This window comes from Staurois parvus, unplaced genomic scaffold (genome assembly GCF_062004578.1).
Source record: "Staurois parvus isolate SC_StPar_1 unplaced genomic scaffold, SC_StPar_1.0 ptg000686l, whole genome shotgun sequence".
Taxonomy (NCBI): domain Eukaryota; kingdom Metazoa; phylum Chordata; class Amphibia; order Anura; family Ranidae; genus Staurois; species Staurois parvus.
This window is the reverse complement of record NW_028318482.1, coordinates 2,268,155-2,293,909: the sequence shown is the minus strand read 5'-3', so window position 1 is coordinate 2,293,909 and position 25,755 is coordinate 2,268,155. Positions and strand designations below refer to the sequence as shown.

General features: G+C 41.6%; 1 protein-coding gene across 1 annotated transcript in view; it reads right to left on the bottom strand.

Moving 5' to 3' along the window:
- LOC149447439 (tumor necrosis factor receptor superfamily member 4-like) overlaps window positions 1-25,755 on the bottom strand; it is a 37,735-nt gene that overhangs the window by 7,894 nt on the left and 4,086 nt on the right. Inside the window, exons 2-3 of the mRNA XM_089652534.1 lie at window positions 5,811-5,936; window positions 927-1,055 (exon numbers count right to left, since the gene is read on the bottom strand). Of these exons, the coding sequence (XP_089508660.1) occupies window positions 927-1,055; window positions 5,811-5,936 (255 nt within the window). The remainder of the gene's footprint in view (window positions 1-926; window positions 1,056-5,810; window positions 5,937-25,755) is intronic.

Genomic DNA, 25,755 nt, shown 5'->3' with positions numbered 1-25,755 from the left:
AAGGGGCACTCTGATGGGGATAGCTGATCATATGTAAGAGGGCACTCTGATGGGGATAGCTGATCATATGTAAGGGGGCACTCTGATGGGGATAGCTGATCATATGTAAGGGGGCACTCTGATGGGGATAGCTGATCATATGTAAGGGGGCACTCTGATCTAGACACCTGATGTAAAGGGGAACTCTGATGGGGACACTCGATTTAAGGGGGCACTCTGATGTGAACCTGATGAAAAGGGGGACTCTGATGAATACTCGTGATGTAAAGAGGGACACATATGAGGACCCCAGATGTAAAAGGGGAATGTGATAAGAACATCTGATATATGGGGGCAAAGGTTTTGTTTAATCACCCTAATCTAATGACAGCCTCACACATACCAGTGTTTCCCAGGTTGTGACACTGCGTGACAGACTGTCAATGTCTCACACACAGTGTTGACATTATGCCCCATGATTTTTTTTTACTGCACCCCCAGGTCAGATAGGCTGGGTCTGGCGCTGAGCACACCATTGCTTTTTTGCAGTATTATTAAAGCGTAAGAAGTTATTACAATCTTTTTTGCTGTGTGTGTGTCCAGTTGAAGAAATTCCCCATCACTTCCTCTCCAAGAGACACAACAAGAAGGAAGAGGAAATGGTTGACAGCCTGTCCCAGCAGTCCCCAATTTTAAAGAGTGACTGGGAGTTGTTGGGGACAGCTTGGTCACTGCACTGGGAGCATGTGGGTGAGTCCGCTCTGCGAACAGAAGAGCGGAGCTGGCTGATGCAAATTTGCAAATTAAATCTCATCTGTTGTAATGCCGCATATATGAGTTACTCTAGCATGTGTTAAAAGGAAAATAATTAAAAATAACAAAAAAGCAGGGAATACACAGAGCAGATAATTATAACATTGACTTTCTTATGACAATATAGAACTCACTTTTATTTACTATCTCTTTTCCAGGGTCACAGGTACAAGCCGTTCCTCTGTCATTTTTTGGAACACTTCCTTCAGGACAGATACAGATGGCATCTGAACTTATGGTACATGGCTTTTCTTCAATGCTCCCTTCAGCAAAGAGTCAGAAGAACATTAATGTTATATATATTGTACCAAAAGTGAATTTTACTGATTTCCATTATTATGAGCACATTTAAAAAGTAACACCACATTTGAACAAGTGTGATAAGGTAAGTCAAACCAGACAGTAGGCAGTTTTCATCATTTATCTTCCCCCATTCCAATTGTACAATCAGACATACACTATAATGCCAAAAGTATTGGTCGGCCTGCCTTTACATGCACATGAACTTTAATGGCATCCCAGTTTTAGTACATAGGGTTCAATATTGAGTTGGCCCACCCTTTGCAGCTATAACAGCTTCAAATCTTCTGGGCAGGTTGTCCACAAGGTTTAGAAGTGTGTCTGAGAATTTTTGACCATTCTTCCAGAAGCGCTTTTGTGAGGTCAGGCACTGATGTTGGACGAGAAGGCCTGGCTCGCAATCTCCGCTCTAATTCATCCCAAAGGTGTTCTATCGGGTTGAAGTCAGGACTTTGTGCAGGACAGTCAAGTTCCTTCACCCCAAACTCACGCATCCGTGTCTTTATGGACCTTGCTTTGTGCACTGGTGTGCAGTCATGTTGGAACAGGAAGGGGCCATCCCCAAACTTCCCACAAAGTTGGGAGCATGAAATTGTCCAAAATGTCTTGGTATGCTGACGACGTAAGAGTTCCCTTCACTGGAACTAAGGGGCCAACCCCTGAAAAACAGCCCCACACCATAATCCCCCCTCCACAAAACTTTGCACTTGGCACAATGCAGTCAGGCAAGTACCATTCTCTTGGTAACTGCCAAACCCAGACACGTCCATCAGATTGGCAGACAGAGAAGCATGATTCATCACTCCAGAGAATACATCTCCACTCCTCTAGAGTCCAGTGGCGGCGTGCTTTACAAAACCGCATCTGACACTTTGCATTGCACTTGGTGATGTAAGGCTTGGATGCAGCTGCTCGACCATAGAAACCCATTCCATGAAGCTCTCTATACACTGTTGTGCTAATCTGAAGGACACATGAAGTTTGGAGGTCTTTACCTATTGAATCTGCAGACAGTTGGTGACTTCTGCTCACTGCACACTTCAGCATGCGCTGACCCCGCTCTGTCATTTTACATGGCCTACCACTTTGTGGCTGAGTTTCTGTTGTTCTCAGTTGATTCCACTTTGTTATAATCCCACTAACAGCTGACTGTGGAATATTTAGTAGCAAAGAAATTTCACGGATGGACTTATTGCACAGGTGGCAACCTATCACGGTACCACACTTGAATTCACTGAGCTCCTGAGAGCAACCCATTCTTTTACAAATGTTTGTAGAAGCAGTGTGCATGCCTAGGTGCTTGATTTTATACACCTGTGGCCATGGAGGTGATTGGAACACCTGAATCCAATGATTTGGAGGGCTGGCCCAATACTTTTGGCAATATAGTGTAAACATTGTCTTGCTTCTGATCTGCATTTAAAATGTAACTGCTAAAAACAGATGACATACATATGTGGGAGTTGTCATATCCTATAAATGTTTTGTACTTCTGTCCATCCATTCCTGAAACTTACACAGTTCTGCCAGCATAGCCAGGTTGGTGACTGGACATTTCTCTATTGCACTCAGAGCAATACAGCTTGGTCACCTCCCTACATTGAGCATGTGATTGGACAGTGTAAGAGTAGCAATGATGACTTCTCTCCAAGCCCTGCCCTCCCTTTCCCTGTCTGAGCTCTGCTGTATAGGGAATTGATGCCAAATCAAATTGAGGTACTTACACTAGCTGCATTAAAAAATGGTAAAAAAAATTGTTGGGATGTCCTTTTGAAGACAGCACAGGGTCTACTTTTAATGCAAACTTGCATTGAAACTGAACAGGCTACCAAACCAAAGGAAAAGGAGAGATGATTTCCTGAACAATAAAGAACCTTGTGTTTCCTCTCAGCATCATGTAGGTGGCCAACAGAGACAGAACAAGAAAAATGAAATACAATCTGATAGCTTCCAGGTTTGGTGTTTTCCACTAAAAGGCCATTTTTACATGGGCAGCAGTCTCTACCATCCTCTGATAAGTAATCCATTGTAAATTGGTTTTTAGAGGGAGGAAAGTGCAGCAGCTTCAGGAGGCATTTGGGAGGTGATTCTGCCCAAGTGGCATTTTTTATTGAAATATGACATTGCAACCAAGGTCAAAGCATTTGCCTTGTAGTTGCATTGTGGTCCTATTGAGCTCAATGGGTGAGTCTGACAGGCCATGCTATGACCATATAGCAAAGCACTGAGGCCAAAGCATGTGTACAGACCCCGGTCAGCTGCCATGTCCACTTGTAGGTGGGCAGTTGCTGGGATTTAAAAACACGGATCAACCACTTGTTTTTACCACCCCTTGGCCACCCCTGTGAAAGAGGCCTAACCTGTTGCCCTAGACACTGTTCCATGAATGTCACAATGGTAACAAAGCCCTGGCTGGCCCTGGACAGATGGGAGCAGTGGAAACTATCTGAGGTCTACACTACCCATGGGAAATCTGATCAGGAGGAAGGGGAGAGGACAAAATATTAGGTTTTTATGATAGTAAACGTATTCTCCAGCCAAGGAAAAGGTCAAGCTAAAGGGTAGACCATATACTGGTTAAAGATCAATACAATGGATGTTTGCCAGTTTGTAACATTTTTTTTTCTTTGTCTGTTTGCCAAGAATATTTGTGAATGTATCCTGCAAAAAATATTTCTAAAATAAAGTGAAAATGGATGAAAGAATCAGAACAAAGTGTTGAGAACACCAGCACAGAAACAAAGTAAAATCAGACAATTGCGCCACCTAAAGGATAATTACATCTTACGTAGCTTCTCCTGCTTATAAACAGGACCAAATCCATTACAGAATTACAGAATTAGAGAAATTAAACCTAATATATATATATATTAAATTGAAGCTTACTAATTCTTAAATATGGTGTCTTCATCAGTTTCCTTGTTTAGGCTTTTTCCCCTTTATTTTCACCTGATGATCTGGCAAGTAAATCTGTTATTTTTCACTTTCTCTTTAATCAACCTCAACATGGGACCTGGAAGCTAGTGGTGATCAGTGTAGTAGCATTGCCTACTGCAGTGATTTGCAGCTTCCACGGGGATTGCCCAGGTATGGAACCTATGTACTTATATTGGTTCAAATTGTAAAAATATCTATACCTAAATGTCAGCTTTAACTCAGTAAAGCACCTTCTATTGATCTCAGCTCCCCCAAATTCCTCTTTTTTTCTCCTTTTGATCCGATGTCCTGTTAAATGGTGATTATATTTGTTCATCGTGGTCTCACTGTATGTAGGAATCCTCTCTTGTTCAGTCCCAAAATGGACTATGAGTAGGGGCGGACTGACCATTTGGAAACTCGGGCACTGCCCGAGGGCCCGGGGTCAGTAGGGGGCCCCCTGAGATGCCCCTGGTACCTTTTTCATAGGCTTTTTTGGGTTTGTGCAAGGACACAGGGGCCCCATGATCCCCTATTGCTCGGGGGCCCCATGAATTGTCAGTCCGCCCCTGACTATGAGATATGTAGTGTGCCTAGAGCAGTGCACGTAACCGCTTGTTTTAAACAAAAAAAAGTGAAGGAGGGGCGAGGTTTTGGAACTCACGGATGTTACAAGGAGGCAGAAAAACACAGTAAGAGACAATTCCCTCAAAACTAGATTACAGGTCCATTAAAGTGTTACTAAACCCACAACAGTAAAATCAGTCTGTATATGCAGTAAAACATGCTTGTTATACTCACTGTGGAACCTAAGGGGCTAATCCTCAGCATTGTGTAAAAAGGATGTTTGATCCTGACTTCTCTGATCCTCCCCTTCTTCCACAGTTCCCCTCTTATCTCCTGATAGAACAGAGGCTCGGGGACACTCTGCACATGCTCAGTTTGGTGTGTATTGCTAGAAAGTTTTTCTTTTCTTGGGAAAGTGAATGTGATCAGCACAGGGCCAAGCGGCACTGTCCAGACAGAGGTCAGGGGTCCTGCGTCCTCCTACAGGAGAATGAAAACTGCTCCTACAAGCTGTAACCAGTGCTCAGCTGGACACTGATAGAAGTCACAAGACTGCTATATACTGCTGATGAGAAAAGATATTTAGCAGTTTATATTTACTACAATAATTGCATTTCCATGTTCTGTGTCCTGTGGGAGACCAGATATTGTGAATGCAGGGTCCTGGGTTTAGTAACACTTTAAGTAGTTTATTTGTATAGATGATTTTTGAAAAATATGGATATGGTTTAGTGTCACTTTAAAGTAAACCTGTTACTTTTCCCTGTATGAGCCAGTCACAGGTTCACTTTTACCCTAGGTTCACACCTAAGCGTTTTCTGCAGCATTTTGCATTTTGCAGAAACGTAGTACAGTCCATTTAACATGATTTCCTATGGGATGTGTTTTCACCCATGCGTTTTCACCCGGTGCGTTTTTTTGATAGGGCCAGGGACTTTTTTGAACGCAAAAAGTAGCATTTTTGGTTCTACAGACTTCAATGTAAACGCTGCAGAAAAGCATGTATTGCATTTTTGCTGCGTTTTGCATTTTAAATCAGCTTGGCAACAAGACAAATAGAGAAAAACCCCCCCGATAAACGCATAAAAAATGCAAGTGAAAAAACGCAATGCAAAACGCAATGCAGAAATGGCTCAAACACAATCTGCATAGGTGTGAACCTAGCCTAACAATCCTTACTTCCCAGTACCACACATAGCCCTAAGATAACACTGGATTTTGGATTCACTGCTTACCTGTGCTACAGGTTTTGCATCTCATGCAACCGGCTCTTTGTTTTGCAGGGTTAAAATGATTCGGTGAACATTTGCCGCATGTTGATGCTGAATTGTTGTTTGTGCACTCCATCTTTATTTCTTCACCTGCAATAGTACCAAATTAAAATATAGAGAATGAAAACCTGCGAGATAACCTCAGAAATCGATGTTTCAGAATTATCATTGAATCACACAAACATCAATGAGCAAGGGTCTGTTCATACCAGTGGAAGCTTTACTGCATGTTCCTGCAACACTGCACTCATTCCGCATGGCACCCCAATGCACCTTTGCCATAAGTCCTGGTAATCAGGGGCTGGAGGTTGTTCCCACCCAGAACTCTTCAAACCTCTGAAATTCCGGATCCCTAATAAGGATTTAGCAATCCAGTGAGCACTAAAAAGCAGTCCTCTCCACTGCAGCCTGACTACCTCAGAACCCTTCACCCTGCATGGGTGAGAACCCCTCAGTCAGGGCTGCTGTTAGTAACCATGGGGCCCCATACAACCAACCTGACGCCCCCCCCCCAAAAAAAAACCCCCACAGTGACAGTTTACTATTATTCAGTTATGAATGAGCACAGTGAGTGATCAGTTATGCTCGTGTTCATTCATTAAAGATAGGGGCTATTTAATGTGACATTTTTACCGGACCCTTCCCTTGCTCTCCTTTCTGAAGGATCATAATGTGTGCTTGTAGCTGCTGGTGGGAAGCAGAGAAGGGAAACCAGCAGCACTGCAGGGTGGGGGCACACAGGGGGGCCTTGGCAGCAGGGGGAAACATATGGAGTACAGGGATGGTCATGGGTGCAATGGGGGGTAATTACTGTAACTGATCCCCTGTATGGAGAGGAGAAGAAGCCAGCTTTCAGCTGCTGCAGAGAGAGCTATACAGGGGATCGGTTCCAGTAATTACCCCCCACACTGTTCTGACTACTCTCCCTGTCCACATACAATTCACCTAGCTGCCTGGGCCCCCCTGCTAGCCAGGGCCCTGTACAGGAGGACTGGTGGTACTCCCTTATCCACGACCCTGCCCTGAGTACTCAACAATGTATTCAAACTGTCTCCCATAAAAGGGACCACAACTCAAGCACTGGGGGAATATATCTGCCATCCTGGACACACTCCCGGTGTCCTGTACAACTGCTATACACTTTTCACTATCACAGAAATTTTTGTTTATATCTCCTTTAAAAGATCTTTTATAATCCTCCATATAATCATATATTTATCTTTACGAATATTATTTTTTGTGGCCATTTTATTCCAGGTCATACCTTACTTCTAATTATGTGTGGACTTGCTCATTACATTTTTTAAAGCAGTAGTAAAATCTCCTTAAAATGGCACTTAAGTCAGAAAATGAAGACATATTACTGTTTTTTTTTTTCTTTTGTGACAACAGATGTTTAGGCATTTACACAGCAATTTTTATTATATATAGACTCCAACATTTAGGGAATCTGCATGACAGCCAGCATTTTCATAAGGAAAGGTCAGCAACCGTTGCCTCCAAATTTCTCTCACCAAAACTTTAATTTAAGAAAAGAGTGACTTGTCCCGACAAAGTGGATGCATTTCTTGCAAAACTGCATTAAAAAATTCACAAAATAGAAAAGAGATGACATAATAGAAAAGAGATCAGGAAAATCTGTTATGAAGATGAACCCTGTGTGACCAAAGCAAGGCCGCCTCAATTGGATTTTTCACTGAAAACCTGCTAATTTGACTAGCACTTTCTTTACGCTGTGGAAATAATGCTGACATCGAAAGTTGAAAGTGCAGTTTCTTTTCATTGTGGAAACACATGGCAGTAAAAGGAAACTGAATTTATCAACCTCACGACATTCTAGTCATATAGCCCCTAAAATGAACACAAAGGGAAGGGATTTTTTTTAACAATAAATACGCTATAAGGCAAAGAGCTATTTGTGAAGTGCAGTAGGAGCCAGAACTCAATGTTCATTTGATTTCACTTCAAGCAGTCTATGTTTAAAATGTTCATTGTGAGGATGCCAGAAACATTGGGAAATTTCGAACAAAAATCAACATATTTTCTCTAGTACCTTATATATGTAGTTCCTATGTCAGTGCCAACTATCCACCATAATGTGTTTTTTTTCCCGATTGAGGTATTTATGAAAAAAAGAAAACCACATTATGGTCACTAGATAGTGCTGACGATATAGGGACTACATGCAGTATATTAGAGAAAATATGGCAATTTTCATTGTAAATGTGTGGTTGTTTGTCACTTTGGTACAATGAATGCATTATCTCCTAGATTGTAAGCTCCAAGGAGCAGGACCCTCCTAACCCTCTTGTATTGAACTGTATCATTGCTGTATTGTCTTCCTGTATTTTGTAAATCGCTGAGCAAACTGTTGGCACTATATCAGGGGCGGACTGACAACTCATGGGGCCCCCGGGCAATAGGGGATCATGGGGGCCCTGTGTCCTTGCCCAAACTCAAAAAAGCCTATGAAAAAGGTACCAGAGACATCTCATGGGGCCCCCTACTGACCCCGGGCCCTCAGGCACTGCCCGAGTTTCCAAATGGTCAGTCCGCCCCTGCACTATATAAATCCTGTATAATAATAATAATATAATAATAATAATACATAGACCCTAAAGTGTATGTCAAGGAAAAAAAAAAGCAGTACATCTCTGCAATACATGCATATTTATCCATGTTTATGGGGAGAGAGTCTGCATTCATGGTCTTACGTCTGTACTGGTGTGGTTCACCCAGGTTTACCCAAGTACTGATAAGGGTTGCCACCTCATCCCTTTAAAACGGAACAAATAATTATTACACAGGTTCTGAGGCTAATTAATTGCAGATAAAGTACTGTGAGTTTAGTTACCACCTTAATCAGCCACAGAACCTGTGTAATTAATGTGTTTGGTTTTAAAGGGATAAGGTGCAACCCTAGTACCGATGTATATCTGCATATAGCCGATCCATAGTCATGAATGGCTGTACATGGCTGTATGCCATGAACCTCTGGCTACCAGACAAGGAAATCTGTCCTCCGAACTTTACGTGATATGGCCACAGGTGGCTGTGTGTATAAGCCCTAAAGCTGGCCAGATTTCTCTTGTTCAGACCCCACCCCCCACCCCCTTCCCCAGGAGAAATTGATCAGATCTTCCATGTACATTGAGCAGTCAGCTATTGTATTCAACAGCCACTGCTCCAGATCTAATCTGATTGGATGAAGGTGGCAAACCTAGTACCGATGCATACAGCCATGTACAGCCATTCATGACTATGGAGTGGCTGTATGCCATGAACCTCTGGCTACCAGACGAGGAGATCTGTCCGAACTTTACGTTATACGTCCACAGGTGGCTGTGTGTATAATCCCTACAGCTGGCCAGATTTCTCTTGTTCAGATCCCCCCCCCCCCAGGGAAATTGATCAGATCTTCTATCTACACCAAGGGCGGACTGACAACTCATGGGGCTCCCGGGCAATAGGGGATCATGGGGCCCCTGTGTCATCGCCCACACCCAAAAAAGCCTATGAAAAAGCCAATGAAAGGTACTAGGGGCATCTCATGGGGCCCCCTACTGACCCTGGGCCCTGGGGCAGTGCCCGAGTGCTCGAATGGTCAGTCCGCCCCTGATCTACACTAAACAGTCAGCTATTGTATTCAGCAGCCACTGCTCCAGATCTGATCTGATTGGATGAAGGCACTGTTTGGCTGAAAATTTGCCATCTGGCTCCTTCCTATCTGCATCACTGTGCTCAACAAAAGCTTATCTTATGAGTGACATTTTTTGAGTGGAGGAAAGTTTATAGGTATTGTCCAAAACACACTTGCATTGGTGGTCTTGACCCCACTGAAAATTGATCTGCAGTGAAATGCCATTGACCTTGACGAGTGGCTGGGAAGCAATATGTTGCCTCCTGACCACTTGTTTTAATCTTTAGAAGACCACAGCCATGTGGATTACATGCGGTTGCAGGGAAGTTGTAGTGTGCCCCATTCACTAAGGGGGAATAATTTTTTCTGTGCCAGCAAAGCAAAGCACCACGGCATCTGTATTATCCTATCCAGCCCTCATGTGATGTTCAGGTGGGCAGTTACGGGAGTCGGTAATACTGTGGCTCAACCAACCATTTGTACTGTCCCAGGCAACCAGTGTGATGAAGGCCTTAGATAAAACATGATCAATATTAACAAACAATTGTAAATTATTGATAAAAGTAGTGCTTTGAGTTCACAGCTAGAAAAGGTCTACAGAGTGGGATCCTCGTCCATCATGGTCCATCATCATCAGTGGAATGGTCCATTTCTTTTGTGTCACTATACAGTCATCTGAAGTATAGTTCCAGTTTCTTTCACCACGGAAAACCCCTTTAAACCTCAGTGTAAAATGTTAGGTGAAGTTTGGTTCATAATTCAGAAGACAGAGTCTGGTTGGGCAAGTTCCCGAAATCTTGTCACGTATCCTTTTTGAAAAACGAAAAGTCTTCCAAGTATAAAATAAATGCTATTTCAGCTAAAGAGTGACTTTCATGTTTTTATTGAATGCCAGTGAATGATCAGAACACATCAGAGTGATGAGCATAGGGCTGTCTGCTTAGACTCCAGTGTGAATTTTTGGGCCCCTGAAGGGCAAGGTGCACGAAATAGGCTGGCGTGTGAAGATAAGGTCACAGACATTGGTCAGCACTGATGTGAGAAGTGGGCTAAATGGGCTTTTCCATGTTCAGCAATGGTGTTAAATCTTCCTCTTGTGGTCTGCAGACTGCCAGACTGATGGATTTCCCAACCCATCATACCCATTAGGTAAGTGGAAGTTTTTATGCAGTAATTAAAAAGGGATAAAAGAGGAAAATAGCATTAGAGACTAAAGACAATGTATCATTTGTGCAGTGTCAAGGTCCATTATTATTTAATTCATAAGGCAGACAGATATTATATATTAAAAAACACAATATAGTCATTTATGTATTTAAAAGAAATGTTAAATGATTATAAAAGTGTATGCAAAGCTTCTTTTTGTTTTGTATGGTGCAGGGATGCGATTTTATTACTGTCTATGTCCCCGGTTGGAAGGATTCAACACTCTGTTTGTTCTGGTGATAATTGTCATTGAGACAGAAAGAGACAGAAAGTGAAGGGAAGCCCAAAATTTTAGAGTTGTCCTCAGGACATGAGATGAGGGAAAATATTTAAATGGAGTATATGTTCTGGGGACAACTGTCTAAAAGGGGAGTTCTCCTCAAAGACATCCTCTAGTGAAAGGAAATTGCCATGAACATAGACAGACAAAAAAAAAATATTTTAGTTCCTCCCTACTCTGCCCAAAACCAAAAAAAGTTTTGGCTACATATACACTTTAGATACGGTTTTTAAATACAGCTAGTATAAGCCTTTAAATTTAGATATGTGATTTTTTTTGTTACGAATCAAAATTAGGATGACATTTTCGTTAATCGGTTGTATCTGAATTTCTGAATCATAACAGTAATGAATTTCAATGAATACAAAATAAATTATAATGAAGCAAAAATATAAAATTAATTTGAATTTTTAAATAGAAACATATTGCAATAAGTACAGTAAGGTATCAAAGTTAAATAAGCCTGCTTAGACTGCTTTATAGAATAGAATAGTATACAATATAAAAGAATAGAATCAAATAGAATAGAATAAAACAGAATAGCATAGAATTGAATAGAATATAAAAGAGTAGAAAATAGAATATAATAAAATAGCATATAAAAGAAAAGAATAATAAATAAAAGAATAGAGTAGAAAACAAAAGAATAGAATAGGACAGATAAGGTTAGCAAAGAATAGAATAGAATAGAAAAATATAATAGAATAAAATAGAACAAATATAGCCATCTTCCGAAATTCGAACTTTGAAATTAATGAATATTGAAACGAATCCAACTCTGATAACGTATCATTCTAACACAACGAACATGACTAAATTAAGTTATTAACTTAACAAACGAAACTGAAACGAAACAAAACAAATGTTTCCGTTGTGCACATCTCTATTTAATACTCTGTATAATAAAGCACATGTTATTATTATTATTGTTGTTATTATTATTATTAGTTTAAGTAACCCCTTTCCTCCTGCCCCAGCATCCCTTTAAAGGTTTGGAACACCCAGGGGTTGGGAAGGATCAGCGAAAATGTGACCACTGTAATTGGCTGTCACAGTAGTTAAATGATCAGGACCTGGTCTCACCGGCTACTGATCGTTAGTGGGGACCGAGAGCTTACACCTTGGTCCCCATACTGAGAGTACTGCAGTGAGTGCGCATTCAGTACAGAAGCATCAGCTGCCCAGTGATGTATATGTGTGGCATGTGGGCGTTTAAGTAATATTAACGCCTAATTTTTTTTTCATTAACATTAAAATGAGATTTAACAAGAATGGTGTGAACCTCCTGCGCTACTGAAAAAATAATATGAACTAACAGGGATGGTGTGAACCTCCCACACTACTAACCCCCCAAAAAATTATATTCAATCAACTTAAGAGAGAAGCCGCCAACACTACATCAAATACCCATGATCAACAAAGATAAAAATCAAAAAATATGGCGCTACTCATAAAACTTAAAAAATACTAATTAAAAAAATTATTTTAAAATATATATAACAAATACAATACACCTCGTGAAATAAATATATATATAATAATCAAGTGGTCATAGTGATCAGAAAATATATATTAAACTAATATCATGAAAAACATAGTGTATAAATACTGTGTAGTAACAATCTTTGTGACAATTTCTAGCACATGAAAGCAATAAACAATTATAATAATTAAACTGTGATCAATCATGCAAATAAAGTGCAAAAAATGTCACACTAAAAACACAAATGAAAAATAAAAAATGTGTAGACAAATGTGTACCACCCATGCAGATTACACCCAAAAGCATAGGGTTGTAAAGCTGTCATCTTTGAGGACGGATGTGAGTTGTCTCCATATGTCTATGGTTTGTTTTCCATTAAATTTACCTGCTACACTATGGGAGATTGTGTTTATTTTTTTTGGCACATACCCATATCCCATAAGAGGAGCCACTGCTTGATTATCGACCCCTAGAGAAGGATATCTATGGATGGGGAAAGTGGATCAGTGGATATCAGTAGATGCTGAGAGGATTTGAGGGTTTGATCCCACTATACGCTTTGACCTTCACGGGTCGAAGCCTGGAGGTGAGAGGCTAATCTAGCCGTGTGTTGGAGTTTCTGCACCTGGAGTCACTTTATGACCATGTGTGCTTGCAATTGCAGTAGTGGTGTCACCCACCCATTGGACATTTGTCTACACATTTTTTATTTTTCATTTGTGTTTTTAGTGTGACATTTTTTGCACTTTATTTGCATGATTGATCACAGTTTAATTATTATAATTGTTTATTGCTTTCATGTGCTAGAAATTGTCACAAAGATTGTTACTACACAGTATTTATACACTATGTTTTTCATGATATTAGTTTAATATATATTTTCTGATCACTATGACCACTTGATTATTATATATATATTTATTTCACGAGGTGTATTGTATTTGTTATATATATTTTAAAATTATTTTTTTAATTAGTATTTTTTAAGTTTTATGAGTAGCGCCACATTTTTTGATTTTTATTAAAATGAGATTATACTTACCTGCTCTTTGCCGTGGTATTGCACAGAGCAGTCCCTTGCCTATTCTTCTGTAGTCCCCCACTGGTGTTGTCTGCTCCTTCTTTTTTGCACGTACCCCATAGAAAGCTGTGTGCTATGGGGGCACCCATGCAGACGTGCTCCCTAGTTGGGCTTTGTGCATCCATAGACACACACAGCAGGGCTCAGACATGCCCCCAGCTCCCTCCTTGCAAGGAACCCGAAGTTCTGGTGAGCTCAGTCCCCGTGCTGGGAGCATGTTCAAGTTGCTCTCAGCACAGGAACAGTGGCTCATATACTGTATGCGGCCCCATGGGTAAAGACCTACTTCCCTAAGGTTGCATATATATGTACACTCAACAAGAAGGGGCTAATACATGCAGCACTTTACATATTGCACAGACCCTCATCGGGAAGGGGCTAATAGATGCAGCACTTTACATATTGCACAAACCCTCATAAGGAAGGGGCTAATAGATGCAGCACTTTACATATTGCACAAACCCTCATCGGGAAGAGGCTAATAGATGCAGCACTTTACATATTGCACAAACCCTCATCGGGAAGGGGCTAATACATGCAGCACTTTACATATTGCACAAACCCTCATCGGGAAGGGGCTAATAGATGCAGCACTTTACATATTGCACAAACCCTCATCGGGAAGGGCCTAATACATGCAGCACTTTACATATTGCACAAACCCTCATCGGGAAGGGCCTAATACATGCAGCACTTTACATATTGCACAAACCCTCATCGGGAAGGGGCTAATACATGCAGCACTTTACATATTGCACAAACCCTCATCGGGAAGGGGCTAATACATGCAGCACTTTACATATTGCACAAACCCTCATCGGGAAGGGGCTAATACATGCACCACTTTACATATTGCACAATCCTTCATCGGGAAGGGGCTAATACATGCATCACTTTACATATTGCACAAACCCTCATCGGGAAGGGGCTAATACATGCAGCACTTTACATATTGCACAACCCTCCTAGATTGTAAGCTCGAAAGAGTAGGGCCCTCTAACCCCTCGTGTGCTGTCTGTTGTTGCTGTACTGTTTCATGTATTGTCCCCCCTCTATTGTACAGCGCTGAGCAAACCCTTTGGCGCTATATAAACTCGATGTAATGTAATGGGAAGGGGCTAATAGATGCAGCACTTTACATATTGCACAAACCCTCATCGGGAAGGGGCTAATAGATGCAGCACTTTACATATTGCACAAACCCTCATCGGGAAGGGCCTAATACATGCAGCACTTTACATTTTGCACAAACCCTCATCCGGAAGGGGCTAATACATTCAGCACTTTACATATTGCACAAACCCTCATCGGGAAGGGGCTAATACATGCAGCACTTTACATATTGCACAAACGCTCATCAGGAAGGGGCTAATACATGCAGCACTTTACATATTGCACAAACCCTCATCAGGAAGGGGCTAATACATGCAGCACTTTACATATTGCACAAACCCTCATCAGGAATCAGGAAGGGGCTAATACATGCAGCACTTTACATATTGCACAAACACTCATCAGGAAGGGGCTAAAACATGCAGCACTTTACATATTGCACAAACCCTCATCAGGAAGGGGCTAATACATGCAGCACTTTACATATTGCACAAACACTCATCAGGAAGGGGCTAATACATGCAGCACTTTACATATTGCACAAACCCTCATCAGGAAGGGGCTAATACTTGCATCACTTTACATATTGCACAAACGCTCATCAGGAAGGGGCTAATACATGCAGCACTTTACATATTGCACAAACCCTCATCAGGAAGGGGCTAATACATGCAGCACTTTACATATTGCACAAACACTCATCAGGAAGGGGCTAATACTTGCATCACTTTACATATTGCACAAACGCTCATCAGGAAGGGGCTAATACATGCAGCACTTTACATATTGCACAAACCCTCATCGGGAAGGGGCTAATACATGCAGCACTTTACATATTGCACAAACCCTCATCGGGAAGGGGCTAATACATGCAGCACTTTACATGTTGCACAAACGCTCATCAGGAAGGGGCTAATACATGCAGCACTTTACATATTGCGCAAAGCATTTTTTTTTATTTTTGGGGTAGGTCAAGCCCTTCTGTTATTTTTTGGTGCTGTCTGTATCCCATCAGGAAAGATTTGCCTATACTTTTTGTCCAAGAGACACAGTGGTACATAATAGACTTTCCCTCACCTCCTTTTCCTGGGGCAATACAAAAATGTTGGATTTCCATTTACTGTCCCTGTAGGAAGGTCTAATAGTTCTGCATTCCATCCGAAACCAAAGAGTAGCTTTTGGTTTTACTTACACTTAACTTATAGTGATGGGCCAAAAGAGATGTAGGATTTGATAGTAAAACCAGTCATTATAGAAAACCAAGGACATTTGCAGGGTCCAACATCTGCCTGGGCAAAGCATCCAAACCTGAAATCACACGGGTCAGGCCAGGAGGTCTGCTGCAGCTATAACTTCAATTTTGTAAAAACATTAAGACAGCAAGACAGAGCTCAATGAAATTTCCCACATACATGAAGCCTTCCGCATAGTAGTACGTTTGTCAGTGTCAGTGAGGAAGAAACATCAAACAGGCTTTTGTTAATAATGAACTATTTTTAGCAGCCCTTTATGCCGTACTATACTTAGTCACCTAAAACAAACTCTGAGGATGTCACTACACCACAGTTTTATGTACTATGGGGTTTTCCCCTTCAATTCATTTTTCTTTCCATTTACTGATTTGCTTAGACAAAGAACACATTTAATTTTTACTTTAAACAGCAGATAATTTTTTTTTTTGGAGGTCCTAAAGGAAGCACCAATATTGTGCCAGATCACACTCCTTGATGCATAAGTGTACTGACTCAAAACCAAGAGTACTCCACAAATATTGTTTTTACCTAAAACTGGCTATACACTAATAGATTTCTGTCATTCATTTAGCAGACTGAAACGGTGTGGATGGACGAAGCCCCCCTGCCAGAATAATGCATTCTGGAATCAAAAGACAGAGGACCACACAATCATCTCACAAGTCCTTATTCTTTGATTGTTGATAGTGGCATAACCACAGGAAAAACAGTGGTAGCCAACACATTTTGGGGTAAGACCTTCTGCTTCATCAGGGCTTGGGCTTAAAAAATAGTTTCTAAAATGGCTGATCACACTATATTGAATACAAGTCAATTTAGATGGCAAGGCTGTTTTTTCAGAGTGAGATTGTCCTCTGGGATACTATAAAAGTTAATTTGAGGAACTGCATTTTAAAGCCCAAGTCCTGATGAAGAGGGAGGTCTTGCCCTCAAAATGTTTTTGGCTACCCCTGTTCTTCCTGTTATACCACTACAAAGGGTTATGGACTTTTAAGATGATTGTTTTGCACTATATCTTTTGATTCCATTGCACATCTCTTGGTTTGTGGAACCCTTACATATTGGAATACTGCACGCTTTGTGTGTCTGAGCGGCCAAAGTCAGGTGATCACGTTTCACCTCCATCATCCAGCTGAGGGGAGTTAGATCCAAGTCTAGAGCCTCACAAGTAATTTGTTCTTGAGCTATTGTATTCCCACAGCCAGCTCTTACCAGCTGGCATAATACCCAAACTGTGCCTGCAACTGATTGGCTGTAGATGCTGTTTGGCCGGCAATATACAGCCTGGCTCCAATAACAACAGTTGATTGAACAATGCACTTTTGCTGAGCTGGCAGGGTCACAACTGTTACATATTGTCAGATACTATTGAATCGGCCAAAATTCTAACAGTGTATGGCCAGCTTAAGAGATTAACAGTTTGACCTTCCCCCGTTTCTCATTGTCTGACTATTGTCCCATCACTGTGGCAGGTGGCCTAAATAGCCAACAGTGATGCACAGGAGATGGGAGATATGGGTCAAACCTTCAACCATATCTGCCAACTTTCCGAGATGAGAGAGAGGGATGCCTTTTACAACACAGTATGTTAAAGAGCACATCCTTACCACTCTCCCTTTGCATAGACCATGAAGGATTAATATGTATTGTTCTGTCTCTCCAATCTAAGCTTTGAAAGTGTGATTTCTGTAACTTGCAGTTGTGATGAGATAGCAATAACTCCAATCTTAGTTGAATAACACAGGCAGTGACTCGATCGGATGACACCTTGTAAATCTTGTAAAGTTTATTCCATAAACTGAGAGAATCTTAAAACAATGAACATCAGATAGGTCAAAAGATCATAATTTGATCTGTTTCCATAAGACATGAGGCTAGAAGCTGAAATGCCTTACTGGTGGGCTATCTATACAGCATGAACTAAACCAGAGGAAAGGGAGGAGCAGAGACAAAATACAAAGAACACTTAAAGGCATATGACAGTCATGTGAAACATGACATGTATGCCTGAACCCACAACTACACCTTTTACCGCTACCTTTTCCTTTACATTGACAAGACACATTGGGGTCCCTTTTAATTGCTTTCACATAAGATTCATAACTCTCACCCAAGTTTCACATATTTTTCAACTTGTTTCAGTTGTATAAAACCATTTATAAATAGACCCAGTAGTTTTGGAAGAGTGTATGCATACACTATTTTTAACTTGCAGTTTCAGAGTGTTTGAATTAAAAAGTTATTTCTGCTTTAAAAAAAAACAGACTACACTGTAATCGTGCCTGATTAGCCTATTATTGTTCTACGCTAGAAAGGCCATAACTCTGAACTGGAAAAAACCTGCTCCTCCATCTATTATGTCATGGAAGTGGATAATTAATGCTAATTTACCACTTTATAAGGATACTTATAAGGATGCCCCCCAAAAATATGATAGAGTATGGTCCAAATGGCTGGCCAAACCCTCCACTGCCTCTGACATGCCATAACCTGAGTAATATTGTATTTTCATGCTATCTCTGTATTTCCTACTGGTCTATGGGGCATGGTATTGGCTATAATGTGCACTGGTATGGGGCACTTAATATTCACACATTTATTTCTTAGTTGGTAGTGAGGACCATGTGGGCATCTAGGAGCTTCTTTTGATGCAGCCTTGTTGTATTTTCTTGGATGTATGATTGACCTTCTCCACCCCAAGAAATCCAAGACGAAAAGGGAACTAGTTAGATATAAATTAAAATGTTATTCACGCTTAGATGTTAAAATTAACATCATTGTGTAAGTTCCTGTGTAGTCACCTCCTTAAGAACTCAGACTAAACACTAAATTCTGGTGCTGCAGTATTACTTTTTTTGGTTTTTGGACGGGTGATTGTGTGTGGAGCAGGGAGGGGGAACTGAGTATACTGTTTTCTAGATTTTGTAGCAGGCTTGTAAAGTGTATCTTAAATGTTTTCCTCGCTTTGTGGGGAAAGTTTTATCTTGTATCAAAATTCCCACCACCTTATATTTAAAGGATCAATCTACCCAGAACTGACATTTCAGATTTCATTTGATGCTGGAGATATACATAAATTGTTTAGGTAATAAAATGCGTTTGGACCTAAAGTAAGCTAAACCAAATTGCTAAAATAACATAAGGTTATTATGAATATTATTATTATTATACATGATTTATAGAGAGCCAACAGTTTGCGCAGAACTTTACAATATAAGGGGGGACAGTACAATTACAATACAATTCAATACAGAAGGAATATGAGGATCCTGCTCACAGAGCTTACAATCTAAAGGTTTTCCAAAAGTGGTATTTTCAGTCTAAAGCTTTCATTAAAAGTGAAATCCTAGTGATCCTGCATGAAGGTCCTTGTTCAGGAACTTCCTATTATAGAGTGACAATGTACCCTGTGTCCTAATTGTACTCCTGTATTATCACCTTGTCACCCTGTTTTCTGATGGAGACTGCAAGTGTCCATTGTAACACATATCACACAGGCATGGTCCTCTATTGTCATCATTGGGAAACCCACCCTAAAATATGTGAGGCGGCCATCACTGGAGTGAATGTAGACAGGAAGTAACGAAAAAGAGGCTGCAGGAGATCAGCATTGCTGAGATGCAACAAAGGATAAAAAGGTGAAAACAGTATTTCATAAAATAAATGGCAATTGCTTACACAGTATTGCTTACATGGTGCACAGTGCTTTATTAAACTGAACATTTGATTAGGGTTTACATATACTTTAAGCTAATATTTTCCAAATAATAATCAATATTATAAGATAATATTGTTCAGATCAGTTTTTAATTTACTAAACATGGAAGTACTTGAAATAAAACAATAAATAAAATGTTGTATTTAGGAATAAGTAGCTCATTTCATCCATGGCCGGATCTAGGGGGGGTGCTGGGGTGGGCTATGCCCCCCCAGATTTCTGTTGTGCCCCACTGGCCAGTTGTGTTTCTTCCCCATCCCAACACTGGAATGTGCAGTGAACTGTGATTAGTGAAGTTCAGACAGCGGCAGCGGTAGACAGGAGAGATGCTGTGCTGTGTCCTCCCCTTCCTGTCAGTGCAGTGCTCCTCCAACACATCACACAGGATCGCTAGTTCAGATGGCACACAGTTTAATTACCCTTCCCTATACACATTTCCTCCTGCCGGGACATGACCAGTCCTTGGAGGAGGTAGAGTGCTGGTAATTAAACTATGTGCAGCCCGAACTAATGATCCTGTGTGTGTGGAGGAGCGCTGCACTGACAGGAGGGGGAGGACACAGCACAGCCTGTCTCCTGTGGGGGGGGGGGGACTTACAGGCGGGGAACATAATGTGAGGGGTTGAAGGGTGTAACTTGTGCTTGTAATTTGTGCTGGGAATGAGAAGTAGAGGGACTGGGGAGGGTATTGGGAGGGGGGATATTTGCTAAAAGGGGGTATTGGGGTGGACGGATATGTGCTATTAGGAGGAATGAGGGGGATATGTGCTAGGAAGGGGGATTGGGGGGAAATATGTTAGGAATAGGAGAGGGGATTGGGGGAGATATGTGTTTGGTGGGGATAAGTTTTTGGAGGGGGAACATATTAGCAGGGGGAATTGGGGGGGATATGTGCTAGGAGGGGGGATTGGGAAGGGGAAATATGCTAGGAATAGGAGGGGGGAGATATGTGTTTGTAATGGGGGGATGTGTGTTAGGAGAGGCGGGAAAGTATTAGGAGGGGGTATATGTGCTAGGTGGGGGGATTGGGAAGGGGGAATATGCTAGGACTAGGAGGGGGATGGGGGGGAGATATGTGTTTGGAGGGGGGATTGGGGGGGATATGTATTAGGAGGGGAGGGATGTATTAGAGGGGGGATTGGGGTATATGTGTTTGGTGGAGGGATTGGGGGGGGAATATGCTAGAACTAGGAGGCGGGATTGGGGGAAATATGTGTTTGGAGAGGGGATTGAGGGGATATGTGTTAGGAGAGGGGAATATATTAGGATGAGGACTGGGGGGATATGTGCTAGGTGGGGGGATTGGGAAGGAATATGTGCACGGAGGGAGTTTGGTTGGATATGTGTTAGGAGGGGGATTGGGGGTGGAGGGATATGGGCTAACAGGGGGATTTTTTTGTGCTAGGAGGGGGTGGGGGAATTTGGGTTAAAAGGAGAGGGTTGGGAAGGATTTGTGCTAGGAAAGGGAATTTTTGGGGGACTTGGGTAGGGAGGGAGAATTTATCTTGGGAAGAGTAATTTGGAGGTTGTGCTAGGAGGGGGAATGGGAGGGGATTATGCAAGGAGGAGGGATTTGGGGGATAGGATTTGTGCTGGGAGGGGGAATTTGGCAGGAAGGATTTATGCTAGGAAGGGGAATTTTTGGGGGACTTGGGTGGAGAGGGAGAATTTATCTTGGGAAGACTAATTTGGAGGTTGTGCTAGGAGGGGGAATGGGAGGGGATTATGCTAGGAGGAGGGATTTGGGGGATAGGATTTGTGCTGGGAGGGGGGATTTGGCAGGAAGGATTTATGCTAAGATGGTAAATTTGAGGATAGTATAACGTGTGCTAGGAAGGATGATTTTTCTTGGGTGAGATATGAAGTGAGGGCACTCAGCAGATCTTCTCCTCCCCTCATAGCACATACCTGAGACTTGCTTGAATTTCCTTACAGACACAGTCTCAGTCGGTAGTCAGCTACACACTATGCAGATGGATGCTGTGTCTGTAAGGGAATCAAATCTAAGCTATGTGCTGTAGTGTGGAGGAGCTCTGAGTACCCAGTCTGTTTGCAGTGTGGGGAAGGGAGGAGGAGATCTGCTGAGTGCTCTGCCAGCAGTGACCCTGTCCTCTTCTCTGCTGATCATTGTCTTCTGCCCTGCTGACCCCTTTACACTGCCCTGCTGACCCCTGTCCTCTGCCTTGCTGTCCCCTGTCCTCTGCCCTGCTGACCCCTCCTTCTGCACTGCTGACCCCTGTCCTCTGCACTGCCGAAACCTGTCCTCCATCCTGTTGACCTGATAACCCCTTTTTTTCCACCCTGCTGATCCCCGTCATATGCTCTGTTGACCCTTGTCATCTACGCTGATGACCCCTTGTACACTACCCTACTGACTTTTGTTCACTGTCCAGCTGCACAATGTCCTCTTCTCTGATAGCCCCATGTACACTATCCTACAAACTAATGGCTTCTGTAGATTTCCCTATAAACTGCTGATCCTATCCTCTGCCCTGCTGAACCCCTGTATACTACTCTACTGACCTCACATCCTCTGCCCCCCTGACATTTTTTACTGCACCCCCACATCAGACAGGCTAGATCCGGCCCTGATTTCATCACTCATATCTGGAATCCAATATCAGTCAAGTCACATTACTGATTGTAAGAATATTCTCTGATGGAATAAATGACTTTCTGTCATGAATACATGCCTGGATATAGGTACTGCCTCCTGCTATTTGCTTTGGTTATAAAATAGCAAATAAGAAAGTAACTATTATTTTATAATATAAGAGAAATGATTCTCCAGGTCCTTGTGAAATAAAAAAAAAAATATTGAGGAGTTACCCCTATCCTCGAAAATTGATATTTCAAGCCCAACTTCAACATGTTTGTTCTCTGGCAGTTGTGCAAATGGAGGAACCATTAAAGGATAAGTTCACCTTTTGATAAAAATTAATAAATTCAAATTTTTTGCAGGTAAAAAATGTGCATTTATTCTTTTTTTTGGTTGCAAGAGTCTGGAAAGCATTGCACCAGCGATCATCAGATTGCTAGTGCCATGCAGGTCTCCTGCAACATGCTTGCTCATCCTGTACAAGCAAGCAGATATACTGACAGGAAGATTGAATGGACTACCACAGCACTCCACAGCACCGTGGCAGTTCATTGAGAACTAAAAGCCAACAACCACTAAGGATGATGGGACTTGTAGTTTCACATTCACAGAGAAGTGACATGGCTGGGCATGCGGAGCCATGCTTAGCCAAGTGTTTTGTTTTTTAAATAATTGACAGTTAGCATAGGGGGGGCAAAGCAGGGGATTGGCGGGAGCGGGGGCCGGTGCTTTCATAACACGTTACATGTTACACTCTGAATATGGGTGTAACATATAATATGTTATGAAAGGTGAACTTACTGTATGCTTTAAATACATTTAAGAGACCATTAAAGGGTTATCTCCCCAGCAACTACCAGAAACTGAAATATTGGTCATTTAAGTTTATCTTTTTTTTATTATTATTATTTTTTCAACATTTTTTTTACATTTCTTCAGTGGCTTCCTGGTTTCTGGCCTAGGCCAAAATTATGTCACACATCCCAGAGTCTTCAGGGAGGAGAGAAGGAGCTTTCTCAGCTAGGTACACCATCCAGCCTGAGCTAAGGACAGATAGATTCCAGGAAGAAAAATGCTACATGAATCATCTGCCCTTACTTTAGATGGCCATGGCTAGAAATGCTAAGGGGGGTGTTTGTCGAAGTGATGTAGCAATAAAATAAAACATGGAGACATGGAGACAAGGATGGATGGGGGAATTTGCTTTTAATATTAAAAATGCATTGAATCAGATTGTGGTGTTCAGAAACAGTTTAGTTTTGCTTTCAGTGAATTCATTTTTGTCTCTGGTGAGATGAAATTGCACTCATCTGTCTCACTTATTACAACGAATATTAGTTTGAGCCATGTGACTGTATCTTAAAGCTGAAAATAACAGTCATTATGGTAAATCCCTACAGTTTTGTGAATAGGTTCGTGAATTGTGCCCGTATGAAAATTCTCGATTCCTGAGGTGCAGAGTGATTTTGGCAAAACTGATCACTCTGTAAAATGCTGGTTTACCGGAAACCATAACCGAGAGTTCTCATTCAGCTGCCTAGGAAAAAAAATTTTTTTAATGAAGAGGGCATGGGGTTATTTATGGGTACTTTCTTTCACTTCATGTAGCATCCTGGGTATTTGTGGGGTTTTTTTTCACTTTTTTGTTTGTATTTGAAACTGTCACTATATTTTTTTATTTTATTATTTTAACTGTGTGCTTTTATCTTTTTTTTCCTTTGGAACAAAATGTAAAATAATGAGGCCAATGAAGGGCCAGTTTTGGCACAAGAACAAGTCCAGGAAAGATGAAAGGAGCTCCCATAACCCCCAGGAGCCATTTAAAGCTCCTTGCGTTCTTAAAAACCACCCAATACCACATTGACTCAAACACATTTTTCCAATATGCCAAAATCTCCACATTTTCCCCTGTGTAAATGGAAACTCAATTTTTCTCATTCCTACTAGTGAGACATGTACCCCTTGGTGTATAACAGAGAGGCTCAGGGGCTTCTCCAGCCTGTCAAATCAAATCTAGAGTAATGCCTTCATGTGACGCTGTTAAAACATTTTAAAGACTGTTTATTTGTAGTAAAAAAGAGATATTATACTTTACTTGTCCTGCAACATGGACTTTAGCTATCTTCAAGAGTTATGGTGCCAAGAGAGTCCTTTATATGCACACTTACGAGAGCATTGGAGTACTGGTTCCCCACTGGGCACTGTGGTTCCTTCTGTTGGTCAACATCTCACTACAATGTCCTGCAATGATGTAGAGCAGGGTTTCTCAACCAGGGTTCCATGGAACCCTAGGGATCCTCCAGAGGTTTCCAAGGGTTCCTTGAACAATGAGCAATTTCCGCCTCTCAGATAAGTTCCCACTGATACCATTGGTCTTTTTAGCTATCTGTAATGGGGTAATTCTTCCCAATGACCACAAGTGTAAGGAGCATTCTTCCCAGTGACCATCACACTAATGTATCATGAATTGTAGATATAGTCATATTTAGCAGGGGTTCCCTGAGACCGGAAAGTTATTTCAAGGGTTCCTCTGTGTAGAAAATGTTGAAAAAGACTGATGTAGAGTATATTCCTTTCATACACCATACTGAAATCAACCATATGGTTAAGAGGGTGCTGCAACGGCTCCCAACCAGTCCCAGTGTGTAACATCAATATGATAAGTTGACAATACACCAGCAAGCTTGTTTTCTACTGTGAAGTTATTGTTCACATAAGAAAACAACATAATGAGGCCAATGAAGGGCCAGTTTTGGCACAAGAACAAGTCCAGGAAAGATGAAAGGAGCTCCCATAACCCCCAGGAGCCATTTAAAGCTCCTTGCGTTCTTAAAAACCACCCAATACCACATTGACTCAAACACATTTTTCCAATATGCCAAAATCTCCACATTTTCCCCTGTGTAAATGGAAACTCAATTTTTCTCATTCCTACTAGTGAGACATGTACCCCTTGGTGTATAACAGAGAGGCTCAGGGGCTTCTCCAGCCTGTCAAATCAAATCTAGAGTAATGCCTTCATGTGACGCTGTTAAAACATTTTAAAGACTGTTTATTTGTAGTAAAAAAGAGATATTATACTTTACTTGTCCTGCAACATGGACTTTAGCTATCTTCAAGAGTTATGGTGCCAAGAGAGTCCTTTATATGCACACTTACGAGAGCATTGGAGTACTGGTTCCCCACTGGGCACTGTGGTTCCTTCTGTTGGTCAACATCTCACTACAATGTCCTGCAATGATGTAGAGCAGGGTTTCTCAACCAGGGTTCCATGGAACCCTAGGGATCCTCCAGAGGTTTCCAAGGGTTCCTTGAACAATGAGCAATTTCCGCCTCTCAGATAAGTTCCCACTGATACCATTGGTCTTTTTAGCTATCTGTAATGGGGTAATTCTTCCCAATGACCACAAGTGTAAGGAGCATTCTTCCCAGTGACCATCACACTAATGTATCATGAATTGTAGATATAGTCATATTTAGCAGGGGTTCCCTGAGACCGGAAAGTTATTTCAAGGGTTCCTCTGTGTAGAAAATGT